General features: G+C 64.2%; 1 protein-coding gene across 3 annotated transcripts in view; it reads left to right on the top strand.

The window, feature by feature from the left end:
- Positions 1 to 467: 467 nt before the first annotated feature.
- Positions 468 to 15,878, top strand: part of HMCN2 (hemicentin 2) — a 38,647-nt gene continuing 23,236 nt past the window's right edge. Inside the window, exons 1-33 of one of the 3 annotated variants that reach the window (XM_080562291.1) lie at positions 468 to 844; positions 1,671 to 1,741; positions 2,194 to 2,352; positions 2,560 to 2,682; positions 3,046 to 3,217; positions 3,402 to 3,508; positions 3,712 to 3,832; positions 3,918 to 4,181; positions 4,342 to 4,486; positions 4,763 to 4,884; positions 4,967 to 5,239; positions 5,343 to 5,484; positions 5,791 to 5,918; positions 6,132 to 6,245; positions 6,369 to 6,518; positions 7,046 to 7,219; positions 7,322 to 7,417; positions 7,867 to 7,991; positions 8,244 to 8,388; positions 9,092 to 9,204; positions 9,533 to 9,689; positions 9,895 to 10,060; positions 11,165 to 11,688; positions 11,786 to 11,869; positions 12,170 to 12,361; positions 12,603 to 12,730; positions 12,827 to 12,974; positions 13,229 to 13,355; positions 13,690 to 13,844; positions 13,966 to 14,244; positions 14,699 to 14,971; positions 15,230 to 15,338; positions 15,679 to 15,848. In XM_080562291.1, coding sequence (XP_080418417.1) covers positions 610 to 844; positions 1,671 to 1,741; positions 2,194 to 2,352; positions 2,560 to 2,682; positions 3,046 to 3,217; positions 3,402 to 3,508; positions 3,712 to 3,832; positions 3,918 to 4,181; positions 4,342 to 4,486; positions 4,763 to 4,884; positions 4,967 to 5,239; positions 5,343 to 5,484; positions 5,791 to 5,918; positions 6,132 to 6,245; positions 6,369 to 6,518; positions 7,046 to 7,219; positions 7,322 to 7,417; positions 7,867 to 7,991; positions 8,244 to 8,388; positions 9,092 to 9,204; positions 9,533 to 9,689; positions 9,895 to 10,060; positions 11,165 to 11,688; positions 11,786 to 11,869; positions 12,170 to 12,361; positions 12,603 to 12,730; positions 12,827 to 12,974; positions 13,229 to 13,355; positions 13,690 to 13,844; positions 13,966 to 14,244; positions 14,699 to 14,971; positions 15,230 to 15,338; positions 15,679 to 15,848 — 5,491 coding nt within the window. In that variant the 5' untranslated portion in view covers positions 468 to 609. The other 2 variants (XM_080562290.1, XM_080562289.1) reach the window with 2 other exon arrangements.

Raw genomic sequence — 15,878 nt, 5'->3', positions numbered from 1 at the left:
CATCCAGGCCTGGGCTCTGCTCCCAGCCCTCCGCCTGCTGGGGGGGGGTCTCTGCCCCCAACCCCTCTCCCACCCCAACCCCGAACCCTTCAGCCCACACAGGCGCTGGGAAGTCAGAGCTGAGGAGGGTCCCTGGTGTCTGGGGGGGGGTTCCCTTTCTCAGGGTCCCCCCTGCAGCTGGGTCCCCCTCTCCCCGTGCCTTTGGCAGGGTTTCCCCGCCGGCGCTCAGCTGCGAGCCCCCGCGTCCTCCCCTCACCTCCCCCGGCGGCACCCGGGGGGGGAGGCAGGGCTGGGGGGGCCGGGCGCTGTGTCAGCCCACTGTGGGCTGTGGGACCTCCTTTCCAGCCCCCCCCCGGCCTCCCCAGCACGCCGCTGGCTCACAAAACCCTTTTTTTTTTTCCCTCCCTCCATCCCTCCCAGCAGCTGAGCGCTGGAGCAGGGCTGCAGCTGCGGGTGGCTGCGTATCCCCTGTCTGTTCCTGCTGTGCGCAGCCCCTCGCACCCCCCTGTCCCCCCCCACCCCGGTTTGGGGACAGTGCACCGGGGGGACAGGGACGGAGCAGGGCGAGGACAAAGCTGGGGGCTCCGGCACCCCAAGTTCTCCCCCGTGATGCCACCCCACGGAGGGGTGTTTGTGGGTCTCTGGCTGCTGCTGGCCCCCTGTGTCACCGGGTCCCCCCCCGGCGCAGGGGGGGCCACGCTGGCCTTCGTCTTCGACACCACCGGCTCCATGTACGACGACCTGGTGCAGGTGACGGACGGGGCATCGCGCATCCTGGAGCGCACGCTCAGCAGGGGCACAAAGCTCATCAGGAATTACGTCCTGGTGCCCTTCCACGACCCAGGTAGGGCTGTGCTGGGCAGGGGGACGGGGCTGAGGGGACGGGGTTTGGGGCTGGGTGAGTTTGGGGCTGTGCTGGCACACGGAGCATGGCGGAGGGGGGGGGGGGAGCGGAGCTGATCCCCTGCCAGCCCCCAGGTGCCCCAGGCTCCGGCTGGTGGCTGGGATCAACATGCTTGGATGGGGCTGGCTGACCCAAAATCACTCCGAGGAGCACCCCGAGTGCGTGCCCTGTCCCTTCTCCCCTTTTTAACTCCCCCCGATGACTGCGGTGGGGATGGCGCACGGGGTGGCTGGCGGGCACAGTCCCCACGCTGCCCTGCCGGTGCGGGGCAGGCTGTTTCTCCCTGTATTAATCCATTAATTAATGGTGATGCTGGCACCTGCTTGTGCCACACGGGTGACTTTTTGCTCCCAACCCATTCCCGTCCCCCTGGTGCAGCCCTTGGGAGGCATTGCTGCACAAGTCCGCAACGTGCTTTCGGGCTGCCTCGGTAAAAGCACCGCTCGCCAAGAGGCGTTGGTAATTCCCCCAGTGCCAGAATCATTCCCTTCCACCCCAGCCCTCACCTTGGGACCTCGGTGCACGCCTATAATTAGCGGCTGCTCTTCAAAAGAGCCCAGACCACCCATAAAGAGAGCGGGAACGGGGCTTTATTTTCAGCAGAAATGCTGAATTTCAATGAAAACGGCTGGAGTGGGGCGGTGAGGGAGGCGGGGGGGGTAGGTGGGGGTCAGAAGCCGCTTGCTGGAGGTCTCCCCGAGGCCCATGTTCGTGTCCCGTGCCTCAGCTGGGGCCGGGGGCTGACACGGGACCTCCGTGTTCGCAGAGGTGGGCCCTGCGACCCTCACCACGGACCCCCGCCTCTTCCAGCAGCGCCTGCAGCAGCTCCAAGTCCAGGTGCACCACCTAAGCAACGATTTCTTCTAGAAAATGGTTTCTTTAAAACCATTTCAGCTGCGTCCTGCCGGCTGGAGTGCTCTCTGGGAGCTTATTGCGCTTTACCCATCCCCGTTCCTGCCCTGCAATGCTCGATCCCACCGTGCTCCCCGCCGGACGCAGCTGTGTGTTCGCGGGCAGTGTTTGTGTGCTGGCCGCGGTGCAAAGCCCCGGCTGCACGTCGTTCCCCGGCCCTTCAGGGCACAAAGCCCTGTGGAAGCAGGAGCCGGCCCTCGCCGTGTCCCCGAGCCCCCTTGCCTGGGGTGGCCGCTGGAGGTGGTGGGCTGGGGCGGGCACAGGGGTGCGTGTACAGGTGGATTCACGGGGTTGCACTGGGCCGGAGTCGCTGTGGGGTGGGGAGTGGGGACCCCCATCCCTGGCCCTGCTCGTGTCACGTCCCCGCTGTGCCGCAGGGCGGGGGGGACTGCCCGGAGATGAGCGTGGCAGCCATCAGGCTGGCCGCCGAGGTCTCGCACCCCGGCTCCTTCATCTACGTCTTCACGGACGCTCGGGCCAAGGACTACGAGCAGCAGGAGGAGCTGCTGCGGCTGCTGCAGCACAAGCAGTCCCAGGTGAGGCCGTGTCCCCTCGAGACGTGGCTCGGGCAGGCGCTGTCACAGCACGACGGTGGCTCCAGGCCACGAAAAACCGCCCCTGTCACCCATTAACACGGGGATACGGCATCCCCAGGGGGCTGCAGCCTGAGCTGGCTCAGTGAGCAGGGGGCTGGATGTGTCCCCCCCGGGGTGTGACACTGCAGGGGACCCTCACTCTGGCAGGTGGTGTTCGTGCTGACGGGGGACTGCGGGGACAGGAGCCACCCCGGGTACCGCGTGTACGAGCGCGTCGCGGCCACCAGCTCCGGGCAGGTCTTCCACCTGGACAAGCAGCAGGTGAAGGAGGTGAGCGAGGACGGGGTGGCTGCGGCATGGGTGCTCCGACCCAGTTTGTGTATTTCCCTGGGGTCAACCCTCGTGCCCAAGGCACCTCCAGGTTGCTCTGGGAGCCCTGCATTAGCCTTGAACCAAGCAAAATGTGGTTTTGTTCCTGTGGGTGAACTGGAGGACGTGTCTGCTCCCCGGGGTGGAGCAGGAGACACCTGGAAATTGCAGTTACAAAAATTGCTCAGTTCCCCTGGCATCGGGAGGTGTGTGCCTGAGGTTTTGTGCCCCTGCAATACAGCCCTGCTTCTGAAACAGCCCTGAAATGGCGATGCCATACGGCGAGGGGGAGATCCAGGTTAATCCTCCCCCGCCTGCCCCCAGGTACTGAAGTGGGTGGAAGAGGCCATCCAGGCCTCCAAAGTCCACCTGCTGTCCGCGGACCACGAGGATGGTGGGGAGCACATGTGGCCCGTCCCTTTCGACCCCAGCCTGAAGGAGGTCACCGTCTCCCTGAGCGGCCCGGCCCCGCAGATCGAGGTCCGGGACCCGGCAGGTGGGTGCCCCAGGGAGCAGCAGGTCGAGGGGGGGGGAGATGCTTTGGGGAGCATTTGGCGGATCCCCGTGGGTCCCCCTTTTGCTCCAGCAGTGAGAAGTGTGTGGTGGAGGGCTCCTGGCCGGCTGCAGGGGCTGGGGAAGCACCTGGGGTGCCCATCCCAGAGCTTTGCTTCTCCTTGCAGGGAAGCTCCTTGAGAAAGGCCACGACCTGAAGGAGCTGCTCAGCATCCCCGACTCGGCCGTGGTGGTGGCGATGCACCCCCATGAGCCAGGGATGTGGCAGGTCAAGGTAGGCTGGCACCAGGTCCCCTATGTTGTCCCCTCCGGCTGGGACACCCCAATAAAAGGAGCTCACGGAGCCCCTGCCCCTCTCCTGTGCTCGGGGCTCTCCTGATGGGCACTGAGCTGTCTGAGCGGGTGGAAGGGGCTGGCTGCTGCCCTTCTCCTTCCCCTTCTCCTGCCCTCAGTAAGTGCCTCTTGCTCTGCTCACAGACCCAGAGCAGCGGCCGCCACTCGGTGAGGATCACGGGCGTCAGCAGCATCAACTTCCAAGCCGGCTTCTCCGCCCAGCCGGACCCCGACGGCATCCGGCCCGGGGAGCGGCCACTGCAAGGTGCGGTTGGTGCTTGCCACGATGTGGCCACTGAGTCCATGACTCCTGCAGCTGGGAACACGGCTGGGTTTTGCTTTTCTCCCAGGCCTGCCCATCTCCGTGGTGGTGAACTGCAGCGGCCTGGAGCTGCCAGGACGTCTGCAGGAGATCGAGCTCTTCAACAGCTCCGGCCATGCCCTCCTCTCGCTGCCCCTGCGGCCCCTCTCCAACGCCTCCTCGGGGCAGCTCTGGGTGGGCTCGCCCCTCCGTGCCCCACCTGGGGACTTTCTGCTGAAGGTGAAGGGTGAGGATGCCCAGGGCCACCCCCTGCAGCGCCTCTCCAGTGTCACCTACACCAGCGTGGTCCCTGGTGAGCCGTCCCTGCTCTGCGCCGCTTCCCCAGGGGGCTCAAAGGCTCCTTCCAGCACCCCTCTGCTTTGGTTTCTGCCCGGGTATTTTAAATCTGGCTTTCCTGCTGGCTCCCAAGGAGTGTTACGTGTTTGTGTGTGTGTGTCCCCGACTGCTTCCAGGCCTGCCCCAGGTGAACATCTCCGGCAGGATCCAGGCTTACCGCCGCGAGCCGCAGCGGATCTCCTGCTCGGCGCACAGCGAGCTGCCCTTCCGCCTGCAGCTCAGCCGGGCTGGGGCCAGGCTCGGGGAGGAGAAGCAGTTCAGGTCGGTCTCCAGTTTGGCCCAGTTTGCTCCGTGCTGGACTCACACAGAGGCAGCACAACCCCCCAGATGTTGCTGGTGGGTGGATGCTGTGTGCCACCCTCGGCTCCCAGTCTGCGAGCATCCCGAGGGGGTAGCAGAGAATCCCAAGGGATGTGGCCGTGTGATGCCCAGCTCCGATGGGAGAAATCCCAAGGGATTTGGAGCAGCTGGCAGCATGGCATTCCCAGCCCCAGGGCCTGGAATGGGGCTGATCCCGTGGTTTCTCTCTTTTCACAGAGGTTCAGGGAACAGCAGCTGGCTGATCCCCGTGGTGTCCAAAAGTGACGAAGGGTTCTATGAGTGCACGGCCACGAGCAAGGTTGGGGTGACGCGGGCTCGTGCCTACGTCTCCGTCTCAGGTGCGTGCTGCTCCTGCCGAGCTCTGGTGCCCGGGGGTCCCCAGGTGCAGGCTCCTTCCAGCCCAGCACGCTGCCTTTGCAGAGCCACCACCGCGTCTCCTGGCTCCGGGCAACGTCACGGCTTCGCCGGGCCAAGACGTGGTGCTGTCCTGCCCCGTGCTGAGCGCTGTGCCCTACAACCTGACGTGGAGCTGGGACGGGAGGGTGGCCCTGCAGGGGGGCGGCAGGGCCAGGCTGCTGCAGAACCACTCGCTGGAGATCAGCCGCGTGCAGCCGGGGGACGCGGGCCCCTACGAGTGCATCGCCCGCAGTGCCCACGGCACCGCCACCGCCTCCGTCTGGCTCTTCGTCCAGGGTAGGCTCTGCCCCACACCGGGGGGATTTTGTCACCCCAGGAGCGGGTGATGCCGTGGGGTGATGTGCTGGTTGTGGTCCCCTTCTGCCCTATCCCCATGCAGAGGCGCCGTGGGTGGAGGTCGACGCAAGCCCCAAGCGCTTCAGCAGGGGCCAGGAGCTGCGGCTGAACTGCACGGCCGGCGGCTATCCCCCGCCACACATCACCTGGAAGCTCTGGGGCTGGGTGCTGGAGCAGGACCAGAGGTGACTGCAGGGACCGGGGTGCCTTCATCCTGCATCCCACTGGGGCTGGTGCTCCCCTCGTGGGGCTGCATGGGCTGAGAGAGGGGCTGGGGGTTGCTGATAGCTCTGGGGAGAGGAAAGCATTGAGGCATCCCCTGCCCACGCACCTGGGGTGGCTGGCATATTGCTGCCCCTAATTTCATGTACGTATTTCGAAGCCATCCTGCCTTATCCAGGCACAGCCAGGCCCCGTCACTCATTTCACAATATTTCTCATCAGCTCCGTTTTTCAGGGCTCGACTTCCCCTCTTTTCCCACCCCATGCAGGGTTTTCACGGACTCTCAGGGCAGCCTGCACATCAGGGCTGCGGTCCCGGAGGACGCGGGGAACTACAGCTGCTCTGCCAACAACCTGCTGGGGCAGGACGAGCAAGCCATCAGCCTGGAGTACATCGGTACCGGCACCCCAGGAGGGGGATCCCAGCTGTGCACGAGGGTTTTTCTTTCCTGCAGTGCTGGGAACTTCTTGTGCAAGCTGTGGGCAGGGCTGTCCAAAAGGAGGGTGGCGGTGGTGGGGCTCTGGGGTCTCCATGGCCCCCTTGGGGTGAATTGAGGCACAAAGAGCACTGCAGGGATAATCTGCAGCTGTTTCTCTCCCTGTGGCACAGAGCCTCCTGCCATCCTGGCCGTGACACCGGGCGTGAAGGCACTGGTGGGAGAAGACGTGACCCTGGAGTGCTGGGTCTCGGGGGTGCCCCCTCCCCAGATCGCGTGGCACAAAGGTGAAGCAGGGCCGGGATGCTCGCAGGCAGCGAGCCCCATCCCTGCACTGGGATCCCCTGCCTGCCCCCGGGGACGTCACACAGGGGGTCCCTGGGGTGCTAATGGGGGACGTCTTGGGGCAGGTGAGCAGGAGGTGGCGGCGTTCCCGGCGGGCAGCCAGCGCGGCGTGCTGCGGCTGCAGGCGGTGCGGGAGGAGGACGCGGGGCCATACACGTGCCAGGCTCGCGGCAAGGCCGGTGATGCTTTTGCCAGCACGGTGCTGGATGTGGGCTGTGAGTGTCCGGGGCTTTGGGGCTGGGAGGAGGGAAATGGCTTGGGACGTGGGCAGAGACCCCTGTGGGTGCTGTTGCGTGGGGCAAGGCTGGGGTACGGTGGGGAATCTGTGGGATTAGGTGGAGGTTAATCCTTTGTTTGAAAAGCCAGGCACCCCTTATGGTGCTCAGGGCTTCCCACTGAAGGGTGAAGGGCTGGAATAGCTTGGAAAGGAGGAGGAGTAGGGTGGGGGTCTCGTTGGGGCAGTAAGGCTTGAATCTGTTAATGGTAGAAAAGCACAAGAGAGTTTTGTTCAGCAAGAGGGGTGCGGAGTGCTACTGAAGGTCAAAGCTGGGGGGTGCAATAAAAAAAAACAAATACTTTGAGTCATGCTCGTAACCCTTCAAGGCACCTGGCTCGTGCGTTTTGCAGCCCTGCCTCTCCTCGGGGCTCAGCTCTGCACAGCCCCAGGCACTGGGAAGCCGGGGTGCTGTAGCAGGGGAGTGACAGCCCTGCCCAAGCCCCTTCCCACTGCTCTCTCCTGCAGCTGCCCCGCACTTCCCCGAGCCCCTGGGGGACCTGGAGGTTGAGATTGGGGAGAGCGTGACCCTGCCCTGCCACGCCGAGGGCTCTCCGCCGCTGCGGGTGGCTTGGTCCCGGCAGGATGGGAAGCCCGTGGTGCACCAGCAGGGGCTGCCTGGGGCCGAGCTCCTCATCCATGGTGAGCACTGAGTGTGTGCCGGGTGACGGAGAGGGTGCGCGGGCATCCTGCCTGGGTGCGCGCTCATGCAGCACCTCTGTGTGCTCCCCCTCTGTGCTCCAGGTGCCTCGCTGGATGACCAAGCCGTCTATGTCTGTGAAGCCCAGAATGATTTTGGGAAAATCCGAGCGGAGGTCAAGCTCACGGTCACTGGACAAGGTTTGCTTTTCTGTGGCTTTGTTGGCACGTGGGTCCCTGTGAAGCTCAAGGCACGGCCAAAACCCATGGTGCTGGGGATGCAGAGCTATGCATGGAGCCATCCCTCCCCAGCATGGGTTCAGAAATGCCCACCCACCTCAGCCTAAAAGCACTGGTGTGCGCTCAGACCCATAAACAGTGAAATGAATGTAATGCACTTAATGCAGAAAATCAAAAAATCACCATGCTGGGAGGCTTGGGAGGGGGGAGAAAAGACCCCGTGCCATGGGGAGCCTGAGTCAGCTGCACATTCCTGTCGTGTGCTCTTCTGCCCGTCCCCAGCAAGGTTTGGCAGATGTTTGGGTGACCAGGGTGGCTAATTTTTAAAGCAGGAGATTCGTTCTCCCACATGTTCCTTGCTAATTTAACTCCAATTAATATCACTTTTCCCATTCCCCTCTCTCCCGCAGCCCCAGAAATAGCTCTGGCACCCGCCGTGGTCCGTGTGCTGGCAGGGCAGCCCGTGTGGCTGCCGTGCGTGATCCTGGCTGGGCGGCCGCTGCCTGCCCGCCTCTGGCTGAAGGACGGGCAGCCGGTGAGAGTCGTGGGGGCAGGGTGGGGTTTGTGGGGTCAGTGGGGGCTTCATGGGAATGGGGGCTTCGTGGTGGCACATCCATACTCAGAGCTGCCGGTGGAAGATGCTGGGGGAGCGTTTGGGTTGGGAGGGCGCATCATCAGGGTGTTCGTACTACCCAAGGATGGGATTTTGGGTATGCCCCAAAGGCAGGGTGGCAAGGTGACGTTTGCTCCCCGATCCCTTCCACTTTCCTGTCTCTGCCCTGCCCAGGTAGCCCCGAGCGGCCGCTTCTCCGCCCAGGCTGACGGCAGCCTGCACGTGGGCCAGGCGTCGCGGGGGGATGCGGGGACCTACACCTGCGTGGCCACCAACGCCCTCGGCTCGCACCGGCAGGATGTGACCCTGGTGGTCCACGGTGAGAGGCCGGGTGTCCCCGCGTGGTGGCCGGGGTGGGTGCTGTCCCCTGGCCTCTGCTGCCAGCTGTGCGCAACCTCAGCGGGAAGGAGCTGTGGATTTCTGGCTCAAGGGAGGCTTTTCCACTGGTCTGGAAGAGAAGCTCCAGTGTGTCAGGGCAGGAAAACTCCGAAGCCAGATCTGCACATAAGGAACGGTCCCCAGGGCTGCGCGGTGCGGCTACAAAGCAGGCTCGGAAAACATCTGGTGGCTCTGCGAGTGCTAGCCAGCCAGGACACATGAAACTCGACCCTGGACATGTGCGATGAAGTGCTCCGTCCTGCCTGCCGGGCTGCTGACCCGTGCTGGCAGAGCCCCGTGCCCAGCCGGGACACATGGGGGTGCTCGGGGCTGGTCCCCAGCTGGGGTCGGGTGCCAAACGTGTTGGGTGCGAGAGCGGGGGCTTCACCAGGAGCTGTCACCTGCAGCAGGGTGAGGTTTCTGCTCCCATTTAGGCAAGGCCAGCCTGGGAGGCTGAGCTTTTGGCAAAGCACATCAGGGAGATGCAGCCCCTAAAGGCAGCGGTGACTGCACGGAGAGGGGATGGTGCTGGAGGGGCTTGGGGACAGGACGGGTGTTTGCAGTGGGTGCTGGCAAGCCGTGAGTCAAAGCCCTGCTACCTGCGGCCACGTCCAGCAGGGTGAGGTGCTCATCTCTGTCCCCAGTTCCTCCCAGCATCGAGCCTGGTCCTGCCCTGGTCGCTGCCACCAAGGGAGTGGCCGTCACCCTGCGGTGCGATGCCGCCGGCGTGCCCACCCCCACTGTTACCTGGACCAAGGTAGAAGTGTCCCCAGTGGGTGGGGGGCTTGGGAGGGTGGCTCTGTGTGGGAGCAGGCTGGTGTCCTGCTGCCAGGGGCACCCTTGGGTGCTGGGTGGTGTGTGGAGAGGGCATCACCCACTGGTGTGCACTGGCTGCCTGGGTAGGCAGCACTGAATGACCCTGGAAGCTGGAAGCAGCAAGGCAGCTTCCTCTGATGGGCCAAGAGCCTTTTATTATTAATATTATTTATTTATTTATTTGTTTATTTATTTTATTTTTTTGCCCTTGGCCTGCTTAGCTCATGGGAAAGTCTCTGCCTTCTTCCTCCCTTCTCTCTCCTCTGCAGGGCACGGAGCCCGTCTCACCAAGCCCACGCTACCACCTCAACCCCAACGGGACCCTCCTGATCCCGACACCCTCCCTGGGGGATGCTGGCACCTATTTCTGCACGGCCGCCAGTGTGGCAGGCTTCTCCAGCCGGCAGGTGCAGCTCTCCGTCAGCAGTGAGTGCTCAGCACCGGGACCAGCTCCCAGTAAACCCGCTCTGGAGGGCGGGCAGCCGCAGGCTGGGGGGTGCTCCTGGTTTCCCTGATGGCTTTGGGCTGCCCGAGCCACGTGTAGGATGGGTTTTGGGTATGAAAACAGCACTGAAGGTTGTGGGGTGCGTGGAGCGTTCCTGCACCAGCTTTGTTTTCTCTCTCCATCCAGCGAAGCCCAGGATCAGCGTGAACGGATCGCGGGGGATATCAGGCCCTGTGACCATCCTGGCTGTGCGTGGGCAGGAGACCACGTTGCCCTGTGAGGCACATGGCTCTCCCCATCCCCTGGTGGCGTGGAGCCGCGAGTCCCGGCCGCTGCCTCTCTCCTCCGCAAGGTACCGGGTCTGCCTGCTCCCTGGGGAGCACTGCCGGGGTTATTGAGGGTCGGATCCTGCACTGGTGCTGTGAGCGATCCTTGCTCCTCAAAGATTGCTCACGGTGGCTGCTGGCCAGGGCAGCCGCTCTCCCACCACCCCCTCGCTCCCCTTCATGCTGGGTTCTGCTCCCAGTTTCGCAGCTGGCCTGAATTTGTCGACTGGACCGAAGCGAGCGGCTGGCTTGCAGCTCTGTGGCTCGGGCCCGTATCTGCTCAGCCTCACTTCAGCAGACAGCTACGTGCTGACATTTGCAGCGCAGGATCTCCCTCTCAGCACGTTGCTGCTCCCCGGGGACGGGGCAGCGGGGATGCTGAAGCACGCAGACGGGATGGGGAGGGAGGCAGCGATGTCCCCGTGGGGCTGGTGGCAGTGATGGGACCACCAAAGCCATGTTGTGGGAGAAGATAACTGGAAAGTTCCTGGGTGTGTTTGATTATTGAGCGTCTTGGTCTTCCCTGATGGAAGCAAGGCCTGCTTAGCATGTTGGCACCATGCTGGAAGGGGTGTCACACATTGTGGACCCCAACCTCAGTTCGTCGCTTCCTCCCTTGCACCTGAGGATTGCTGTGGCTGGGGGAAGGCAGCCCGGTTTCACGCTTCTCAAGGGACCGTGTTGCGTTGTCATTCTTGATCCGATTTCCTATGGCTGCTCCCTGTGGCCCTGTGGTGCTGCTCCCCACGGCCGAGTGATTTATGGGGCGGGATGGGCGGCCGTGGGCTGCGATGATGTTATGTCTGCAGAGCGCAGATGGTGCTGGGCGCGAGAGCACGGCCAGCTCCAGCTGCAGGGGCCGAGCTCCACGGGGAGCCCCGGCACCTTCAGCGGTGACCTTGTCCCCCACGCTGGTGGCTCAAGCTGCAGCCTTGCACGGGTGCAGAGCAAAGGTTTTTTTTTTTTTTTTTTTCCCCTATGCACAGATTTACAGGGCTTCTTGTGGCCCTGGGGACCTTCCCGTGGCTGCCTCGTGGAGCTGTCAGCCCCTAGCTCCTGCCCGGGGTGAAGCCAGATAAAGGGCAGCACGGCTGTTCCTTCCAGCCAGCTTCTGTTTCTTTTGCACCAAGGTACAGCGTCCTCCCCTCGGGGTCGCTACATCTGGCCGAGCCCCAGGAGGCAGACAGCGGCCTCTACACCTGCACGGCCACAAATGCTGTGGGGAACGCTTCGGTGCGCTACAGCCTGCGAGTCCAAGGTACGTCCTGCCGAGCCCGTGGCACGTGGCATGCCTCTGCATCACCGTGGGGAGCCGTGAGTTGCAAACACAGCTCCATGCCGTCCCTCGATGCCACGTTTTGCTCTTATCTCTCTGTCCCAGTCCCGCCACGAATCCAGCGTGGCCCTGAGGTGCTGCGGGCGCTGGTGGGAGAGCGGGTGGAGCTGCCATGCGTGGCCCACGGGGACCCCGTCCCCAGTCTGAGCTGGTCCAAAGACGGCCGCCCGCTGCAGGAGGGCGAGTGGGGAGCCCTGGGGGGGCCCCGTGGGGCTGTGATCATCGGGGCCGTGCAGCTCTCCGACGCAGGACGCTACCGCTGCATCGCCAGCAGCAGCGTGGGGCAGGACACCGTGGAGGTGGTTGTGCAAGTGCTGGGTGAGTGCTGGGACACCCTGCTGGGACCACAGGATGGGGTGGGGAGGGCTGGGCTGAGTGTCTTCTAACCCAGCATTGGGGTCGTTTCACCCTCCAGAGCCTCCATACCTGGAGGATGGCGCAGAGGTCCTGCTGGAGAAGGTTCTCCACGAGAACGTCACCATACCCTGTCCGGTCAAGGGTAAGGGCTCCGCGCAAGCAGGCGTTCACCCAGGGGCTGGGTGCCCTGGCTTGGCTGGCTTTGGGACTCTCCACTTAACCCGTCCTTGCTCCTTCCTCACTCCTATGCCCCTGCCCTTCATTCTCTGGGCTCAGCCCAGATCCTGGCACCAGCCTCTTGGGTAGCACAAGGTGGGGATGGTGCAGGAGCTGTCGGGCAGCACGGATTTCCCCAGGCAGCCCGCACATTGCCTGGCACAGGTGGGACGTGAGGCGCCCATCACCAATCTGAACGTGTGCCCATCGCCATGCACCCACGCAGGGACCCCCACGCCATCCATCCTCTGGTGGAAGGACGCAGTGGAGGTGCTGGATGCTGTGCCGGGTGCTGAGCTGCTGGATGGGGGCTCGCTCTTCATCCGTGCCCTGCAGCCCAGCCACAGTGGGGACTACACCTGTCTGGCAGCCAACGACGTGGGCTCCGTCAGCAGCACGACCACACTGGTGGTGCACGGTATGGCCAGAGGGAAGGGGGCTCCTGCCCCATGTGAGATGCTCCTTGGGAGGGTTCTGCTCCTTGTCCCCAAATGGGGGGAGCTGTGCGGGTTGCGGGGATGGGCAGCAGGGCAAAGCTGCTGCGTCGGGTCCGTGTGCTCTCTGGGAAGTGTTGTTGACCATGGCCTTGGGGCAGAGAAGCGAGGCAACCAGATGCCATCGTGTCTCGTCACCTCATCACGGCTCTCGCCTCCCCCCAGCCCCCCCGGAGATGATGGGCAGTGGCTGGGAGAACGTGTCGGTGGTGGCTGGCCAGCCCCTGGCGCTGCATTGCAACGTCTCCGGCACCCCCGTCCCCTCCGTCACCTGGCACAAGGATGGGCAGCCGGTGAGCCCCTGGGAGAGGGGGTGATGGCGTTGTGCCCCATGGTAGGGGTGCTGCTGGCTCCCCCTGACACCCCCTTTCCTCCCTCTCTTCCTGCAGGTGGGTGAAGCTGGGGGTCCCCTCCTGCTCCGCAGGGGCCAGACGCTGCGCTTTGCCGCAGTCCGCAGCGAGGACACGGGCACCTACACCTGCAGAGCCCTGAGCAGGGCGGGAGAGGCGCGCAGACACTTCGCCCTGCTCGTGCTGGGTGACTTGGTCCCCGTCCCTTGTACCCAGCAATGGTCACCCTGGGGTGGGCTGTGGTGGGCTGGGGGTTCCCTTGCAGCCAGCTGGCTGGGGGCAGAGCGGTTCCTTGGGCCACCTCCAGCATGCAATTTTGGGACCGCTGAGCTTGTTATCATCCCCTGCTGTATCAGCATGGGGACGTCAGGAGGGTGGCAAAACTGGGGTGCCCCTCGTACCCCTGGCTGTGTACCCTGCTCACACCTCCTCTGCCCCCAGTGCCCCCGAGCATGCCCGGGTCCCGGTGGCCTCACAACGTCTCCGTGCCGGAGGGCTCCGAGGTGCTGCTGGAGTGTCGGAGCGGGGGAGTGCCCCGGCCCCGGGTGCGCTGGCTGAAGGACGGGCAGTAAGTGACTGCAGGGGGGCTGGGGCCTGCTGGAAGGGTGAGGGTGGTGTTTCTGTCAAAGAGCCAGCAATAGGGTGCATGTAAGGGGGGAGCACGATGTGTTGGACGCAAAGCTGTCCCCTTCTCCAAAACTCTGGACCAAAAATATACTTTTGAAGGATGGGATAGGGGCCAAACATTCTCCAGCCCCTGCTTCCTCCTTGCTGGGAGAAAACCAGCAAGTTACCAGCATGGAAAACCCCTCCAAGAGCTGGTGCCATCGCTCCATGCCCTGGGCTCTGTCCCTTGCCCGTGCTTGGCTCCGAGTCACCGATGCACCCTTCTGTCCCCCGAGGCCTCTCCCCGCGCTGGACCCTCACCTCCAGCTGCTGGAGGAGGAGCAGGTGCTGAGGATCCCGGGCAGCCAGCCCCACCACCAGGGCACCTACCAGTGCCTGGCCACCAACCCTGCCGGCCAGCACAGCAAGGTCTTCCAGCTGCACGTGCACAGTGAGTCCTCGGCTGCCCTCCTCCCGATCCCCTTTCACCCCTCCTAAGCTCTCACCCATCCAGGCAGCCGACCTAGGGGGGGTGAGCATCTCCCCCACCTCCGTGCCCCTCTCTCCACCAGCTCCCCCTTCCATCCTGGGTGCCGAGGAGCTGGCGGAGGTGGTGGTGCTGCTGAACGGCTCCGGCCAGCTGCCCTGCGAGGCGCGGGGCTCCCCGGCCCCCAACATCGCCTGGTTCAGGGGCCGGCGCCCGCTCCCCTCGGGGACCAGGACCACCTACGTGAGGGGGGGCCGGGCGCTGCAGGTGAGCGCAGCGCAGGAGGCGGACGCAGGGCTGTACGTCTGCCGGGCCACCAACCCCGCGGGCACAGCACACAGGACCGTGAGGCTCGAGGTTTATGGTAAGGCACCCGGTGCCATAATGCAGAGGAGGTTAGGAAGCATCCGTGGTTTGGGGGCTTTCCGAGAGGTCTCTTCCCCCATCTGTCTCCTCTCCAGCAGCTTTGGGTGGCTGCGTTCAGCTGTCAGTGCAATAAGCGTGTGAGTGTGCCATTTTGGGATGATCTCCAAATGGTTTGTGCACTGCATGGTGGCACGTCCAATGGGTTTTTGGAGCTTCTTTCCCCAGCACAAGCTCTGCCCTTGTCTGCTGTGGTTCACCTGCACCTTTGGGCTTCTGCTGAGCCAATTTCCATCTCCCTATGGGCTGAGCTTTGCGGGATGTGTCCTGCTGTCCCCAGGGAAGTGACACAAGGGGAGCTGGCATGTGCTCTCCGTGGCCCTGCCACCAGCACAGCTGCGGTGCTCAGCTCAGGCGCTCTGCACTCGCACTCCCCCATTTCTCTGTCCCTGCAGTGCCACCGACAATCTCCAGCGAGGGCCGCGTGGTGGAGGCAGCAGTGGGCCAGCCCGTGGAGCTGCTCTGCTCGGCCAGCGGCAACCCGCTGCCCACCCTGAGCTGGCGGAAGGACGGGCTGCCCCTGCCTGAGGGTGCCGGGGTGCTGCTCCTCGCAGGCGGCACGCTGCTCCGGGTCCAGCGGGCGTCAGAGAGCTCAGCAGGCTCCTACACCTGCCTGGCCAGCAGCCCCGCGGGCGAGAGCGCGGTGCGGCACACGCTGCTCGTGCAGGGTAAGGGGGCTGCGGGCTGCAGCCAAGCCTGGCGGGGTTGCAGCGGGGAGGAGGGATTTATGGCGGCAGGAAGGAGGTGGCTGGAAACTGCAGCTTTTCTGAGATCAGAGCAGTATGTGCGAAGGAAAATTTGGCCCCAAACAGCTGTGGGTTTTGGTATTCTGCTGGGGTCCTGTGCCCTCCGAGCTCTTGGCTGCTCCCATGCTAGGCTCCCAGGGTTGGTCCCAGCCTGCTGTCCCCTTTTCCCCTTGTCCCCAGCTCCCCCCCAGCTGCTGATCGGTGATGGGGAAAGCCACATGACTGCTGTCGCCAACGACTCCCTGCGCATTTGCTGCCGTGCCAGAGGTGTCCCCATGCCCCGGATCCGGTGAGCACCACGGGGCAGGATGGGGGTCCTGCCCATGTCCCCCTGAGCTGCCTTAGGGGGCTGCACAGCTCTCTGGGGGCACCCCAGAGCCCGACATGCAAAGATGCAGCAGAGATCGGGATGGGGACTCCATCTGGGTAATGGGGACCCCTGGCTTGGGGTGTCCTTTAGGATGGGAGGCATCCATTCTTGTTCCTCATCCCTGGGATCCTGCTCTCCTCCATGATCTGGTGACTTTGCAAGTGCCACGGGCGCAGCACCCCCTTGCTCCTGGTCAGAAACCGGGGTGGGTGGTGGTAGGACACCCCAAGAACCTGCCACCCCCCCCTGCTCCTCACAGGTGGCTGAAGGATGGGCGCCCACTGGGCACAGAGGATAGCGTAGTGGTGTCCGAGGATGGCGGGACCCTGCTGATCTCCCACGTGGGGCTCGCCCACCAAGGGCTCTACGTCTGCCAGGGCAGCAGCCGGGCCGGGGCGGCCCAGGTGCAGGTGTGGGTTTTGGTGCAAGGTGAGCTCAGCGCTTGGGGGAGACCTGCTC

This window comes from Anser brachyrhynchus, assembly GCF_964034855.1.
Source record: "Anser brachyrhynchus genome assembly, chromosome: 19".
Taxonomy (NCBI): domain Eukaryota; kingdom Metazoa; phylum Chordata; class Aves; order Anseriformes; family Anatidae; genus Anser; species Anser brachyrhynchus.
This window is presented reverse-complemented; position numbering and strand designations above follow the sequence as displayed.